At 41.4% G+C, this 17997-nt stretch overlaps 1 protein-coding gene across 4 annotated transcripts in view; it reads left to right on the top strand.

Annotated features, from left to right (window-relative positions):
* cd276 (CD276 molecule) overlaps positions 1 to 17997 on the top strand; it is an 82691-nt gene that overhangs the window by 9428 nt on the left and 55266 nt on the right. For all 4 annotated transcript variants that reach the window (XM_016670025.1, XM_007549033.2, XM_007549034.2 and 1 more), the window contains exons 3-4: positions 12705 to 13055; positions 17287 to 17583. In XM_016670025.1, coding sequence (XP_016525511.1) covers positions 12705 to 13055; positions 17287 to 17583 — 648 coding nt within the window. The remainder of the gene's footprint in view (positions 1 to 12704; positions 13056 to 17286; positions 17584 to 17997) is intronic.

The raw sequence follows: 17997 nt of genomic DNA on the forward strand, positions 1-17997 counted from the left end.
ATCATTGGCAAACTGATTACAAGTTCATGGGTAGCCTCGGGTGATGTGCATAGGAAGAAACGCTTCTCCGGTGTGGTCAGATCTTAAGCAAATGAAGATCAAATTGCTTAAGATCTTGAGGTTGATTTTATGTGAAAATACATATTGCATTTTGTTGCGTGTGGGGCTACATAGCTGCAGACCTGTCAGGGACCCATGTCCACAACCCAAAGCACCAACAACTGGCACATGATCATCAGAACTAGACCAGTGTGTAAAGGCTTGACCTGGTCTGATAAATCACATTTCATTTAACATCACACAGTGTCCGGGTGAGTGTGGTAGACTAACCCTAACCCTAATCCTACCCTGATGAACACCAGGGTGAGCCATCACACCGTCACTGATGCAATGATAGTGTGATGGTTTGAACAATGTTATACTGCGAGTCTTTGAATCCTTCCATTCATGTGGATTTCAAATTAACATCCACTTATGATCTAGCAAAGTGACTTGACCCAGACCTCTATCCAATCAAGCATCTGTGTGCCGTGCTGGACAAGGAATTTTCATCCATTGAGGTCCCACCTTGCAACTTATAGGACTTAACGGCATCTGCTGCAAGTATCTTGGTGCTAGGCACCACAGCACACCTTCAGAGGTCTTGTGGAGTCCGTATGTAAACAGATAAGGTGTGTTTTGGCACCGAAAGAGAGTCTAAAAACAGTTAATGATTGGGTAGGTATTGAATTGCTATGTGAATGTGCATTTCTTTGGTTTTCTGTTTTCAGTCAAGCCCCACAGTCATTATCCAGAGGGATGACTAATAAAGGTCAAATTGATTACTTATTTTTTCCTTGCAAGTCAGAAAACTGTGTTCATATTTTTATGTGGGTGACCGTCTCTTGGTTATGGCAATCCCATCAAGGGATTAGCGGCTGTGACCTTCTCTGTATTCCACTGTCATCATAGCCCAATAACTTCAGCGCGTCCTCATATCACTACATACGATCTCACTTCGCGGGCTTTGCCAACAATTACATTGTAAGAACAATACTTGGGGGAGAAAAACACATAGCAACACATGAGCAGGATGTCATACAGTTAGCCTCAGCCTTATCTGGCTTTAGAAATCAGCCCATTAGATATCCCTCAGCAAAACGCTGTCTGGTACTTACCTAGTACTGCACACAGGCATACCGGTTAGTTTTTGTTTAATCTAATGCCAAAAAACAAGGGCTCCTTCAGTGTTGCATTGACCTCTGACCCTTCTTAACTTTTAAAAGCCTAAGAGTGTTTTCATCAAACATCTCCCTATTTGTTGTTCTGAGTGTCAGCAAAATGGACAAAATGTCATTGTGCTACAGTAACGAGTGAGCCACAACAGTTCGCTGAGTAAAGTGATATCCTTGGCTCACGTCAGCGTAACACACGGCGGTGTCAGCCAGTGGCACGGCTAACAAGAGGCTGTCTGGCTAATTGCTTGTTGTTGTCATAGTGTGTGTTCACTTAGCACAGACACAAGGCTGCCAGAGCACGCTGTGTTGCGACTCGTGGTACCAAAAACAGTCGAATTCATGCAAATGTAGCAGCGGGAGCCTCACCCAGGAAAACGAGGGGAGTTCGAAGGTAATTCAAACCAGCTAGCATAATTGGAGAGACTGCATCTGGTGTAGTAGTGGGCAGGCAGACGGGCAGGCCCCGGAGCGTGAAAATAGCCCTCTCATGCCTTCATCTCTGGTGTACTTTTTAAAGGTCTGCTAACTATGAATACCCTCTCCCTGCACTCCTTTTCTTTTCACAGCAATTGATTCTGCAAAGGGGGGTCACTTTAGCCTGTGCAGAAATTCAATTTAGGGTTATTACCCCGTATCAGTGATGTTCTTGCTAATTTGATTGCGTCCAGTAAAGTATCCTTTAAAAACAATCGAGGACAGGCTCCACAAAGATTGGTTTCGATGTAGTGCATACATAATGAGCTGTCTCTGTTGGCTTGCCTCTGTCTCGTTGGTTTTCAGCTTTTTTTTTTCTTTTTTTTTTTTCACACCACTTACTCATTGAAGCAAAGTGCATTACCCAACAAGCATCTCATGATTATTTCAACAAGTTCTAAAAAGGCTGCCTTGTGGGATCGTTAAAATATTGATACGGATTATATGCTGTGATTGTTGCTCTGGCCGGGGAGAGAGGGCCTACAGCCATATGTTGATCTCTTTGTGTGTAGTGGGCTGTGATAAAAGGTGTTGAATGGATGCTGATCTGTGCTTGGAAAGTATCACAGCTTCCCTTTCGCTGCTGGAGCGTACCAGCTGCATCCACAGGTAGATTCCTTGGTATAGCACTTCATCATGTCCAAGAGCTCCAAAGTGCTTTACACAAGTCATCCACTCATTCATACGCACATTCACACACTGATGATGGTAAGCTGAGTTGTAGCCTGTTAAGAGGGAAGGGCGGTGTTCCTCGAGTTTGTACAGCTTAATATTTCAACAGCGATTGAAATATTATCAATCGCCGTTAGTTGCGATTTGATAATATTTCCAAATAGCCTAAGCTGCATTTCTCATAAGTGACAGAAAGATGTAACTTTAAGGCAGCTGACCAGCAGAACACATGGTCAGAAAGAGGAAGCGGCAGCTCTACGCTCGAAATAGCCAGCAAAAAACTTTCCACAGAACTTTCTCTTTGAATCTTAAGAAAAAGCCTTTAAAGTAGAGAAACAGTATGATGCACATTTTTAGCAGTTTTGTATTGCTAACCTGTTTAAACCTTGGTATACCTTAATCTGTATAGCAGGCCCTGACCTGATGAGCCTACAGCCTATATAGTTTATGAAACACGCCATCAAAGTCTGAAACAATTCTATATTAACATAAGCCAATGCATTTCCAATCTGTCCAGTCTTTCTTACTGCTTTCTGGTAAGCTTACTGTGTCTCAAAATGAAGAAGGGAGTTGCAACTGAGAATGCATACAAAATTATATTACAGTTTGTGCAGATGTTTCCAATATAGAAACTTGAATTCATTGTCAAATATTGTAAGTTTAGCTATTATGATCCTAGCGTCGGTTTTTTCTTTGCATATTGTTAACTCATACTCGCACTTTGGAAAGACACTAGGAGATCCCAAAGTCATTTACACTTTCTAATTAATTACCTTCTGTTCATTGTCATATTTTAGTTCATAAAGTATGATTCAAGAACTTTCACATCATTGTTACCTTACAAACCCCTGAGGGAGCTCTTCCCCTCTTTATTAGCCAAATCTTGTGTTGATTTCGACTCAGGCATGTTCATTTCAGAATTATTCTGGTCCATCCTTCACAAACTCAAGCAATCAAATGGCAAATTCAAATGCGATTCCGGGTTTGAAGAAAATCAAGACCTAGGCATATTTTAGTTTGCTGAAGCAAAGTTTTGCACACAGCACAGTTAATTTAAATTATGTATGGCTTGTCATTGTTAGAAATTAGCTGCCCCCAGCTCTGACTGACTCCATGGCTCTGCTGCTATATTTGGGTGCTCCAGTGTTTGTCACCCTTCTTTTCTGTCCTCAGCCGGCTGCTCATCAAAGGCTCTCCGTCCCTCAGGCTTGTATGCCAGAGGCTTGCCTTTATCTGCCTACTTTTCTTCTGCAGACACTTGTACCTGAATGCTAGAGTCCATTAACAGCTTATTGACAGGATATGAGATGGCGTGTATCCATGAAGAATGAAAGATGGGGGGGAGCAGTAGAAGGGAGCGAGAACTAAAGAAAAAAAGTACAGAAAAAAAATTGAAAATGGAGAAGTAGCAAATTCTTTTTATGAGCCGTCACCTGTATTTCCCAATGAGTGGGGAAACTTGCATTTCACAATGGGTTTTTTTGGGAGCAAAATGGAGGAGATTATCTTCTGTTCTTAATGTTGAGTTTTACTTTTCACACTGCAGAGGGCTCGATTATCCCACCCCTACTTTGCCTCATCACTGAGGAGGCATTTCGGCCTAGGACGCAGAAAAAATTCAGTGTCCAATTTTGATCCACATCATACTAGCTAAGCACACACATTTTAATGATCTCCAGATGCTGCTTCTCTCCCTCTCCCTTTCTAGTGCTGGCATTATCTGGACATCCACTTTGGACAACATGAAATCAAAAACCAGCTTTCCCTTTAGACCTATACAGCCATTGGATATATCATAAGAATTATCAGTATGAAAGGACTCGCAGTTCTTTTGAGCCCACTCCTTTGAAGTGTAGCTGGTGCAAAATGCCCAGAATGACAGGGCGCTTCCCTGCAGTCCCGCTGCTCGACAGATGGGGGCAGTGTCGTAAAAGCATTTTTCGATTTGCCCTTGCTCTTCTTCTGGCTTAACTCAAACATACGTTCATTGCAGTCTAGATGTTTCACCTTACATATCCGTTTGCTCTGCTTTGTCAATATTGCCTCTCTAATTTGCCCTCCAATGCTAATGTTTGATTTCCTTCATGTATAAAATGCTTATGTTTCCGTCTCTGTTGCTTGCTCTGATGGAGAATGCACATACATATATGTGTACTCACTGTAACACACAAATGGCTCCAGTAACTGTCCAAATGGAGCCACTCAGCAATTAAACGGCTCCAATTATTTTATTTATGAAGAAAGACTTGAATGTAACGTCCTTTGTCTGGTTCAATGTTATTGAACTGATATTGAGGCTGAAGTGGGGTTGCGTCTGACGCTGGCAGATCTTCGTATTGAATTGCCAACTAAAAGATGAATGCCTGCAATGCTAACATATATCGAACATACCTGCTGAATAAATCAAAGAGCTGTCAAAGTAATTATATGCTTATATGCATTGCTAACTTAAACAGCATGGCGAGCTTTCCTGTGCTGTGTTTGTTTTTGTGTGTCAAGGACAGTGCAAGGGCCCCCAGCACCTGTGTACCTCTGTGTATACGTGTGTGTGTTTGTTCATGCATGCGTGCGTGCGTGTGTGTGTGTGTGCGTGCGTGTGTTTGTGTATGGGGCTGTTGCTCGTTGTGATTATGGAAGCTCCCTGCTCCAGAGCAGCTTTGTAACAGCATCTCCATTGTAGTGTCAGGATACCTCATGTCCAATTCCTCAGACAGTGTGATGCTGTGGAGCTGTCAGCAGTAATACAAGTGTGGAATATCAATGTGCTCCCTGGCCTTTGGGTGTCTGTTTCTGCATGAAATTGGGTGTCTGTGTGAGTGTGTGCCACTGTGTCCAAAGTGGAATTTTGTTTGCATTTCCTTGATACCAGTGCAATTTCTGCTTTATGAATACAAATACCTAAAGATGTATGTTTTCTTTTTTCTTTTTTCATTATGACAGTGGTAAAGTGGAGATATGTCATGGTGTCCAGAAAGGACTTATTACTTCTTTTGGTATGCACAGTTTTTTTTGTAAATAGAATAACTTTATTTAAACCTAAATTTGTAATTTTTAAAATATATATTAATCCACTTTTTCTAAACAACTTGTTAATCCTTTCTTTGTTTTGTTTCGTCCCCACATACCAGGCGGATGCTTCTTAATATATAACTTTGCTTCCCTTTACCTGCTTAAATCTTTACATTTTGCTCATTTACTCCACTGTATATAATAAAAATACAAAATTTCAAATTGCAAAAATTAAAAAGATAAAATTATTATACTTATTTTCTTAAATGGCCCAAATATGTTAATAATGCAGCCTTGTTTTAATTTAATTTGTGGGTTTTCCCCCAGTAAACTTCCCAAGCTGGGTGGTATTCATCCAGTGGCCCACCCTGTCTTTGAGTTAAAAAATGTTTAAAGTTGACAGGAAATTTTAAAATGTCACTAGGTAGTTATGTGTTATTGGGATACATTATCAACAATACCTAAACACCAACTATACAGTCTTACAAAAGGCAAACATGAAAACGTCCCTAAAATCTCTTAGCCAAGTAAAGCCTGGTGACCCGCCAGGCTGATAATACACTGAGGGAAACCCTGACTTTTTGCCAATATTTATTCACTCACCAAAAACCAAAGTACACACAATGTTAAGTTAGATGTTTAAAACATGGGAGATATGATGGAACAATATGTCGTTCATTAAAACGGTTTGTGTAACACAAACCGTTTTAAGAGACAAATTGGCAACATGTCGGAACAAAATCGAGGTATAAATTGCAGAACTAGAGTCCTTACCCACAGCCAATCATTTTGCCTCTTTGCCATTATGTGCCTTTGCAGTTTTGGTTGGGTAAGAAACGTTGGCATCCACTTCAAGACATTTTGTACCGACCCATCATCAAGGAGCAGACACCAAGGAGAGGTTTCGTTCACACTTAAAAGAAATCTGACTAAAAGTAAGTTTTTTCTGCAGTACATTGAAGGAACGTGGTTTTATGACTCCAGTGTGGAGACACTTCTCTAAATGGAGATCAAAATTATTAAACGGAAAAATAGGAAAATAGCATAAAACAGAATTTAAAAAATAAATTTCTTTACATTGTAATTACATTTGTCACACTGGTTTGTTTTGTGTCGGATTTCATGGAAGTGATTGGATCTCTTTAAAGCCAATTAAAAGCACTTTTAAGACATTCACACTTTGGCTCAGGCGGGATGTACTTTTAATTACTTTCCTGTAAATAAGTTATATTTTGTAGCTTCTTATTAAATATTACTGGTTTCGTTTCCAATGTCCCAGTATGTTATGCAGCTACAGCGGTGTCCTTAAACTAGCTCACTAAAAGAGGATGTAGACATTATTAAACTTGCTAATTACACCTTTACACTGCATGTTATTAAGTGTGAAGTGTGCTTGCTGAGAGGCTTTTGAAATGTGTCTTGGTTCATGCAGTGGCGAAAGCTGTTTAGGTAATTCAAACATCTGTAATCCTTTGAAAATCCCTCTGTGTGTGTATGCTATGCAAGTATTCAAGTCCCCTTAAGTTGTTAGTTTTTTACTGTTTACATTAGAACCACAGATTTCCATGTAGTTTGTACTTAGGAATCATTAAACAAACATGACATATATTCTTCATATTCAGCCGCCCTCTCCAAGTCAATGTTTTGTTTAACCATATTTTACCGCAGTTAAAGCTGAACATTTTGTTTACAAACAAACTGCACTATGAGGATGGATTTCTACAAATTAGAAAGGTGAGGGATAAATTTCACCTTCCAAAAGGATCCTAAACCTAGAGCTACAATGGGATGGTTTTGACCAAGACACATTTGTGTGCTTAAAATGGTCCAATCAAAGTCCAGACCCAAATGCTTTTGAAAATCAAAGACTAAATCCAAAAACATGCTCTTCATCTAATCTGATTGAGATTGAGCTATTTTGCAAAGAAGAACTGGCAACATTTCAGTTTCCAGATCTGCAAAGACGGTGGAAAAATGACCCAAAAGACAGGCTGCTGCAATCCCAGCAAGGTGGCTCTAAAAGTATCGATTCAAGGGAGCTGAACATCCACACCTGCCATAATTTTTAGACTGTTTGTACAAAAAAAAAAAAAATCTTTGTAACGTGCCAAAATGTAGAAATGTTAAATGGGCACTGTAGTAACTCCAAGTAAATTTAAAGGCCTTGACTTCAGAAACTACTTGCTCATCATAAACCACAGAGCAACAGGGTTGGATTGATTGTCAACAGAGTTCAAGATCTCTAAAAAAATAACAACTGAAACGGTCGAATCACTTACAATCCCGCTTCCAGTAATCTGACGTGTGTACTCATACTGTAAACATAAATGCACGAGGGAGCACGCGTGTGCACTTGCATGTCTGCATTTCCAAGGTTAATGCGAGGTCATTTACTGAGCAAATAGCCTTGTCCATTACCTTGCACGCAGTCTTTCTTTAATAGCTCAGATGCACATAAGTGCTGTCTTGCTTGAAACCCCGCTGTCTCTCAATCTTACAGTCAGCCTTCACACTCATCTCATGGAAAGAGAGCGGAATGGAAAAGTCCCATGTAGAGGCAAATCCGGCTGCAGCCATGTCTTGCATATCTAAGGCTGTCAGGATGGCAAGAGCAGCTGATATTGACAAGGTGGTGGGTAGCCATGGAAGTACGAGTGGCGCACAGTGTGAAGATCACTTGCAGCCTTATTCTAGCTGGGCCCGTGTCTGGCTGGCGAGCGGGACCCATTGCCAACACTCACAAAGGCTGTAATGAGTTTATTTCATGTCGGCTGTGAAAGTGCTCGTCTACGTCTCGCAGGCACTCAGACAGAGTTGAGGCCCATAAACACAAAGTGCAGCGTGTAAATCCCCACCGCCTGACGTCTCCCAGCCTGCCCTCTATGGCTTCTGAGCATCTCTTTATTGGGGTGAGGGAAGGAGACATAGGATCCTCACCTGCACCCCTGAGAAGACTCCACGGGCCTCTCCACAAGCCCCCCTCTAAAGACCACCTGTGTTGTAATCTTTAATCTCTCCGGCTCTCGCTTGTATCCTTGGAGAGAACATGTTTTTTTTTTTGTTTCTTTTTTCCTAGGTTACCAGAGCAGAGCTGATCGCTCAGCGTCTGTACATGACGTGCCTGTTGTAAACATTGGCAGATCAAAAACAGCACACTGTGATTTGCTTTGGATCGTGGTGTTTCACCTCTGACGAGCGCATTTTCCATGACGTCTATGATCTCTGCTTGTGCGTCTGTGCTGTCCGGTCTCTTGCCCTCCATGCAACACAGTCTGCTGCTCCCTTCTGTTCGCTTTAAGACGGCTTTAATGTTGACCTGTCATTTTAATTTAGTGATAGGATTTTGAGGAAAAAACACTATAGTTTATAGTTGTTGCCATTTTTGTTTTTATGTAAACGTGAAGCGACGACGCAGGGATGGTCTATTATTTTACCATGTGAACAACGAAAACTGTTGTTGAAGGCCATTGGCTAAACACAATATTATGTTTTTATTTGATTATGCATCTGTAAAAATTATATTCTTTATCTTATTCTGGTAGCATAGTATTTTCTGTGTACCTTAGATAGAAAATACTCTCTTAAATATTGCCATAAAAATAATTTGCATTTGCATATTTTATCCCATTTGAATGAACAACATTATTAAAGTCAACACCTAACTTAGAGTAAATGAGGCCTGGGCTCCATAAAATGTCCCGGACTGTGTTAGAGAAATACTTTTTAGGGCCTCTTACCTTTTTTAAGGACAATCATTTCTTTATAGTCAGGTGAGTTATTTAAATTAGGATGGAATAGCAGTAAATTAAATATGCCTTTCCATTATAAAGAGACAGACTTAAGTAGATTTCTTAAAAAAAAATCAGATTTTATTCTTCAATAGAGCAAAAACAAAACTAGTGATAATAGTAGACAGTAAAAAATCCATTCTCTCCATTTATTGTTGTAAAATCTCTTAATTTTGTTATCAAATTTGAATAATTCTGTCTTCCATCTGTCTTCTCACATCGGACCAAGTAATTTTGCAGGAGAGTTTCCACCACTTGCTCTCATTTTCTCACAGAAATAATGTTTTCCATCTTGTTTTGGCTTTCCGCTTTATTAAACAAAGTGTGATTGCTTTTCACCTCCCACCGTATTTAATTTTTTTTATAAAGGTACTTGTCAAGAATAAACAGATACAAAACCACGCTCGAGTTTGGGCACGTGAAGATATTACATAATGGTCAAAATGTACATACAAAACTGAGTAAAAGAGCTATACTATACCAGTATAGAAAAATAAACTCAATTCAATGAAACTTTCAAAGTTTATAATCAATTACCTAGGACCAGAAGACTTGTTTTTCCATAATTTGCCTTTTTTTTCCTGGCTTCAATCATTACTAATGGACAAAGATCAGGAAAACAACTTGATACAGCATTAACCTTTAACATGAGATATGACTTTTCATTCAGGCAAAAGGCTCCAATTACACAGACAGATGGCTTTAAAAGCCACATATAAATCTGTGTCATCAGCATACATGCGTAGTCTAACTGGATGATCTAGTTTTATTCCAGTTTTTGGTTAAGAAAAATGGGTTGAATTTGCTGCTTTGCCAGTGCAGGCCAGGTTATCTGCTAAATATCCGTATGTAAAGGTGCATCATCATCTCAGGCCCAGGTAGTCAAGATGGGGTCACCAGTTCGAGGAGCGGGGAGGAAAACACGGAGGAGAATGCAAGATGTTTGCCAAAAAAGACGAGTTTCTATCGCTCCCTCTCTCTGACATGGCTTTGGTGCTGGTTGAGGGATTAGACTGTGAGCTTCCATCACACTCTTTGTTGGCTTGTTTCCAGATATTATCTTTAAGTGTGAGCTCAGCGCCAATCTTCTCTTTTCTATTTCCCTCTCCCACCCCTCCTTTTGTGTATGAAGTCAGTGGTGTGAGTCATCCCAGGCTGCTCGGGGAGTGATTTAATTGCTCTCTCCCCTCCTCCTTTCAACATGCGTGCCTCGAAGAGGGCTGTCACTGACCCCTCTGCTCCTGTAAAAAAAACAACAAAAAAAAACAAAACACTTGCACAGCAAACGTTGGGCCACCCATGAAAACACATTGGAAATACCAACTCGGCGTACCCAGGCGATGCCGAAACAATGCTGCTGCGTCTGCTTTGCTTTGCTGCGATAACTTTTTGGTATTGTGCAGCCCTGCTAAGTGAGTGTGAGCACAATATGGGGAGATAACTCCCACAGCAGCAGAGGAGCTTTTGTAATTGCAGTTTAGAAGTGGGGGGGTGGGGATCCTTATGTCGCTTCTACTTTTTAAGTCAAGAGAATTGTTTTTTCATTGGTATACTCACTGTTATTTAAGCTAAAATCAAGTCATTTTAGCCCATTCAGAGAGAGGTTTACTTTTTTATTTGTTTTCTTATTTAAACCTTTTGATTTTATGTTTCGATGGAAAAAAATCCTTTTCTCAGTCTGAGAGGCTTCCCTTGAAATCGTAGCACCCATGCTGCGAGCTTCACACACTTCGTCGTACCGACATCTGTGCGTTTTTTCCATTCTCCTCTCTGCACTTGTGAGGTGAGACATGAGGTGGCACTGTTCTCGCAGACGAACGGGTTGGTGTCAGTAGGGGTGTGATTCAGAGAGAGAGAGAGAGAGAGCGAGAGAGTTGCCTCCTAGTAGGGAATGGCAGAATGTGATTAAATATAGGGGTCTGCCTTGACTTGGCAATACCCATTTGTATGAAACCCTTACAGATGAAAGAGCTGTTTGTTGTTAATGGGGGGAAGTAATTCTCACACCTCTGCTGCAGCTGAATCTCCTTCACGGCGACGTGGTCCACCGCCGACACTGGCGCCGTGATAGACGGAGCTCAAAATGGGGTGAGGAGGCTAAAATGCCACCGTGATTACAACAATTAGAGAGGCTGAGCAGGAAGTAGAGCGCGTTGCTCCGAGGGCCCCCCCCCGAGTGGAATTTTTCTCCCCTGTGATGCTGATGAGTGTCTCCAAGTTGTATAGCAGCAGACAGGGATCAATGGAGAATGCTGACTCTTGAGAATACCATGAATGTACTCTAGCCTGCCTGAGATGGCTACTAATTCAGAATGATTATGCAGTGTGGACTTTGCTCTCGGCCCAGTCTAGACAAACGGCACACATGAGGGCGCTGGCACACGTGTGCGGATACAAGAAGGGGAAAAAAACAGTCAAGTCAAGAAGCACAAAGATCACACATTTAATGCTTTTGCTTCACTTATCTCCCTGCACCATCACCACTTTCCCAGATTTTTTTTTATTTTATTTTTTTGCTAGATTTAACTAAAGATTAAACTAAAGCCAAACAGATGTTGCCTCCGTTGCTGAGTTTTACAGCACTGAGCCATCACCAGGAGGCAAAGCTTTCAGGAACGCGAGAAAAGTCCTGATGCTTACTTTCAGATCCCCTCGCTCCTTTCCTCTCACGCTCATTTCAGCTTACACCCTTCATGCTACTTTGCCGCACAAACAGACGGCGCATTTCTGAAGGAGCCACAGCGCTCATCTCCAAATGCTGCTCTGATTTTGCGTTCAAAGGCTTCCAGATGTGTGTAGGTGTCAGTCAGTCACATCTGAACAGTGCACACCAAATTAAAGTTGTGATTCAGTGAATACTGTATGTTTACACTCTGCCTGGGCCACGTAGTATTTGCTAATGTTATTTATTTTATATTTTTGAATTCTTAAAGCTGCAGTATATTACTTTTATACCTTTTTTTTGTATATTTGTTAAAGCTGTCACTATGTCGTGACGGTATAATATGAAATAGATAATCTGCGAAAAGACTGAGCTCTTCCACCTCCTCTCTGAGCTTCCATATGAACGAATGCAACCAGAGCCAGGAAGAAGGTCATAGAAACGACTTACTGTCTCAGGAAAGCTGTCACTGCTCTCAGGAAGATGCTGTAAGGAGCAAAGGCGATGAGGGGTATGAGTGATGTGTACACAAGCCTGGTTGTCGACACCAAGATCCTCCTTCTGGCTCTGATTGGTTGTTTCCAGTTGGCACCAGAAGAAAGCAGAGGAGATCAATTTCTTTTCACAGGTTATCTGTTTCGCATCATACTATCACGACATAGTGACAGTTTCAACAAAAATATAAGAAAATATTTTTTATAAAAGTTACATACTTCAGCTTTAAGTGTCTAAAAGATATTAGATATTAAGTGATGGTCAAGACTTTTTAATGTGAAGAACTTGAAAATTAAAATGCGTTGATGATTTTGTACACGAAATGATTGTCTGTGTGATTGATTTTATTGATTAAATCTCATGTATGCCCCTCATCTTCTCTTGCAGCTAAGCTGGAACTGCAAGTCCCAGAACTCCCAGTGGTGGCGCTGCATGGAAAAGACGTCGCCCTCAACTGCTCCTTCAACCACACGAGTCCCTTCAACCTGTCCGACGTGACTGTGTTCTGGCAGCTGACTGACACCAAGCGCAGCGTCCATGGGTTCTTCATGGGGCAGGACCAGCTGACGGAACAGGCAGAGAGCTACGCCAACCGAACCAGCCTCTTCCCTTCCCAGCTGACCATGGGCAACGCTTCACTCCTACTACGAAGGGTGGCGGTTGCTGACGAGGGCAGCTATACCTGCTTTGTCAGAGTGCAAGAGTACGACAGCGCTGCCTTGCTGCTGCAGGTCGCAGGTGAGTTGAGTTGTGACATCTGTGACAGACGGGGTGATGGGGGCTGCATTTTTGGAGCAGTGGGATCACAAATATACTGGTGATCAAAAGTAAGAACAGTTCTTGAACACTTGACAATATAAGAGAAAAATATCAAAGTTATAGGGCTGGACAATAAATCAATTACAACATATATCGCTATAAATATGTGTTCAATGTAAATAGCTAATATATCTGATAGAATATTCAATAATTTCACTGAACTCCGATCCAAAACCGCACAGTATTCTGGGGAACGTAGGCAGAAGAAAGTCTCAACCTCTCTATGCAAGGTTGGTGGCTCGCTCCTTGGCTACCTAGCAACAACCTGTCGAGTAACTTGAGCAGCAGCAGTTTAACGTTTCGCCACCATGCTTCAAAACTGCTTAAAAATAAGAAAGAACGGCATGGAGTGAAAACTGGATAAAACAGAAAATGTCAGGGCAGCAATATTTCAGATGTTTAAATAAAAAAAAAAAATGAATCAATGTTTATTGATATCGACTGATATGAAACGCTTGTATTGTGATATGTTTTTCAGCCATTTTCAACCTAATTAAATAGGCCATCTGGGGTTCGATTCACCAGCCTGGGGTTTTTGCCTCACGTCTTCTCCCCCTCTCTCTCAATGGCCAATTTCTGTCTGATTACTGTGAAGAAAGGCTACTAGAGCCTCACAAGGTCTTTGTTTCTAAACAGCATCTTCATTTTGCAGCAATGACTGTGGCATGGAGAACAATTACAACTAAAGTTCCTGATGGATACAACAGTCAACAATTAGTCGAAAGTATACAGGTCCTTGCTTTGAATAAGCTCAGCACATCTCTAGTCTTGGTTGGCCATCTTATTATTTAAGTGTTTTCATTTCCAAGGGACTGCTTTGTCTGTTTTGCTGTGTGACAAACTGTTTTTCTCTGCCATGTAGATCCTTTTGCACGAAACGTTCTTGAAACAATAACCCTTCCATCTCCACCTTTCACTTGTTTCTTTAGACTTTGTGCTTAGTCTTTTTCACAAACAGAATATTACCTTTGCGACCCAAAAACCATTACTTTCAGGGCCAAAGTAAACTTTGGATCACTTCTCTTTTCAGCAGTAATTTTCAACCATGAATGCCAACATGCTTTCTGCTTCTGCTGAAATGACTTGCCAAACTCCCCTCCAACAATACATGATTTATTATTAATTTTATATAAATGCCAGGGAAGTCAGATGCACTACTGTTCTTTATTTTAATCAGTTTTCTTTCATTGATGTTTTTTGTTTTATTTTTACCTGGTGCCTCAGAGTATGTGCAACTTAGCAAACAAATACGTTTTGCTCGTTTCTCATTTTCGGATACTTTGGAATATGACTACAAAGTGATCTTGACATTTAGGAAATTCTGTTAATTTTGATCTCCAGTGCAAGTGGCAGGCGTTCACAAAAACCTGCAATATGAACTGGTGTTGTAGCTCTGTGTAAAATACCCAAATAACTAATTAAATCTCAGGATACAAGAATAACTCAGGTGATGAACTTTGCAAAAGCCAATAAGGATGATTGTGTTTACAAAAACAAAACCTATTTTTAATTAATTAAAATTAGAAACATATATTAAATTAAATTAATTTAGACTTTTTAATCAAATATCGGAAGCACCTCGAGATGTTTCCAGCCCATAAAGCGCAGGCACAGTTTCTGAGACGTGTTCACTAAACAAACAAAACAATACATTTTTAAGAGATCACTGCTTATTGTGCCTTCTCAGACACACACACACTTATGGCACAGTTGATTTAGGATAATTTCTTCCCACAAGATGTAAACAGGTAATAAACAGCTTCCTCTGGGCTGCCGAGGATTGTTTTTTTGTCAATACGCGCTGATTGTGGTCCTTGTCATGGTCAATATGTGCTGACTTTGATTATTAGCTGTTGTCACGGTCAATCAACCATCACTAACATCTTCCGTCCTGTGAGACCACATTGCCCCTCTTCACAGCTGAGAGCCTTTTATTTATTTATAATGATATTGTGTGCCTTCCCTTCCTTCTCACATTTCTATATCTGTTGTGAGATTGCTTCAGATCCTCCCAGGAAGGATGTGTATTGGGAGGTGTTGATAGCTAACATTTTTTGATCTGTCAGTGTGTCCTGCAGTGACAAATTGGTTTGATTTTATGGTGCGCATTATTAGATGTTCTATTTTTGGGCCGCATTTGCGCTTAGTACTGCAAACTTTCTTCACGCTGTGCTGAAAGAAAATGAAAGCGGGCCTTGATGGAAATCTGTAAGTCAAATGCACAGCTGGAGTCGGTGCTCATTCTGTCTCGGTGTTGAGAGCCCCACTTTTTAAAAAGCAGTAAAGACAAACTTATTTAATCTCAACTTCAGCTCCTTCAGCCTTTGCTTTGCTGTGCCATGATTGTCTCTTCCTTTCTTCCTTTTTTACTTGTGTTTTACCTTTCGGGGTTGTAAAAAGGTGTTTTTCTCTCCAAGTCTGACAAAAGATCTTTCACCTCCTTCCTTCTACATTTTTGGTGCCATGGGCTGTGCAGTCTCAGATTCCACATGAGCTATCCATTTAGTGTTCTCCCAGGGACTGCCAGCTCTCTTTTTTTGCTTCTGCTATGTGTCACCACCTCTAGAGGGCCAAATCCCTCTCAGGGAGTTGGCTCGGTTCTCCAGAGGGAGCATCTTTGGAGTAAAGCAGCATGGCATTACTGCTACATGTAGAAGATGTCTCTGTCTGTAGGATCTGAGGTTGTCTGATACACTAAGCTCCTTAAATATAATTAGGAACTTAATTGGAAACATATCAGGCAATTTTGAGGGTGAAACTCACTGCAGACAACCCGAAAAGAAGAACACTGAGTCGGCGTTTCTGCTGTCCTTTTGTCTCAGTAGACTGTTTCATAAAACCGATACATCAGAGATGTGCAAAAAGAAACCCTTCTCTAAGCTGCCTCAAGCAGTTCTGTCCCACAAAAATGAACTTTCACAGTTGAACCACAGCCAAAGGAGTTGGGGTGCAACACTCAGCAGGGTCAACATTGTTGTCTTGCCCACACCTCTAGTAGAATTGTATGCGTAATATTCTGTTTTTGGACACATTGTGATGTGAACATGGCTGATAATCATTTTACAAATGTCACGCAAGTGTGGCACCCAGACACATAAAGACACAAGGAGGTGGAAGATTAAGAAGCACATCCAGTATGTTCACTAAAGAGAAGATGACCACACAGACGCGGTACAACTAAAATGAAAACGTGTCATACAGCACACAGGAGAAACTATTTTACATGTTTTTATCTATAGGTGGAGGAAAACAAGCTGGTTGTTCCTTGCCAATGTGCCTAGGTGGGACCCATGTGAGGGAAAGGAGGGCTGATATATGGGTCCCATATGGGTTTGTCTGCGGGTTCCACGATGGCCCCACATTGGTTTGCCCATGTAGGGCCAGAGCCCACATGGGCCCTACATGGGCCCTAAATGGACAAACCCATGTGGGCCACCATATAGAGGGCCCATGTAGGGCCCATGTGGGCTCTGGCCCTACATGGGCAAACCCATGTGGGGCCATCGTGGAACCCGCAGACAAACCCATATGGGACCCATATGGTCTCCCCTCCTTTTCCCCACATGAGGCCCACCTAGGCATGCTGGCAGGGAGAGGACCGTTAAGCGAGTGCTAGTGAAGTTTTCCCCTAATTCAGAAAAGGCAAAGCTAATTATTATATTCATTGCAGCTGTCGTCTGTCGTTGGGACAATGGATTGTTCTTTGGATTCATCATCACAAGATCACTACAAGGATCTATGGTCACGGACTTTTGTCTAGCTAAGCGCTTTTATTTTGTTTGTTTATTTGATTTATGAATTATAAAGGAATGCAGTAATGACACTAAGAAGAATTTAGATGAAGGTGCTGATGAAAAAATCTTGGGTCATATTGCATCAATAATTGATTTCTAATCACAAGAGTGACAACTCTTTCAGTAGTTGTCACCAGTACCAATAGAGCTATCTATTTCAAAGTTCAGTCACCTACTGTCTAGGTGCACTTAACTAATGACAAATTCAGTGTCTGCTTATGGCAAGAAACGATGCTCATGACACACCTTAGGGGTCCTGATGTCTTCTTACCTCAGATAAACCTGTCACCAGATCTACTTACCGTATATCATTAGCCGGCTAACTGTTAGCTCTTCTTTCTGCTCTCCTCCTGCAGCTCCTTACACCAAGCCTGAGGTCACGTTGGAGCCTGAATCCAACCTGCGGCCTGGGGACGAGGTGGCCCTGACCTGTGTGGCCTATGGTGGGTATCCCAAGGCCGATGTCATATGGCAGGACGGAAGCGGACGCAACCTGACGGACAACATCACAACTTCAGTGGTGGCCAATGAACAAGGGCTGTTCACCATGACCAGTGTGCTGACCGTCGTGCTGGAGCCCAACAGCTCCTTCAGCTGCAGACTGATCAACCCGCTGCTTAGTGAAGAACGCTCCATCTTTGTCACAGTCACAGGTGGGTGAGGGTTTTCTCAGCTACTCTGTGCTGGCTGGTGTGCGTGTTTGAATTTCATCACTGCACAATCTACAGACCAGTCTTGTTTCCAGTGGAGCATCTCCAGAGTTTCTCATTAAAATGTTGTATACTTTTGTGAACCAGTCTTTCTGCCGAGTTTTCCCGCTGTGGAGTTTTAACACTGTGGAGTGTATTTTTTGAAGCTGCAATGAAACCACTGGGAAATAAAGAAATTTTTTCTTGCACTGCAGAAAGCTTTACCTGTCAGTTCTTTTGCATGGTTAAGTTAGATCAGTGGGGGATATTTTCTCTAAGTGTAGTCAAGTTGCTGTTTATCAGAAACTTCAAAAGACTTAGCAGTATAATGAACTCATGTGCAAAAAGGAAGTGACTGGTTCTCTAGATGTTCTCTAC

This window comes from Poecilia formosa, unplaced genomic scaffold (genome assembly GCF_000485575.1).
Source record: "Poecilia formosa unplaced genomic scaffold, Poecilia_formosa-5.1.2 Scaffold29, whole genome shotgun sequence".
NCBI lineage: Eukaryota > Metazoa > Chordata > Actinopteri > Cyprinodontiformes > Poeciliidae > Poecilia > Poecilia formosa.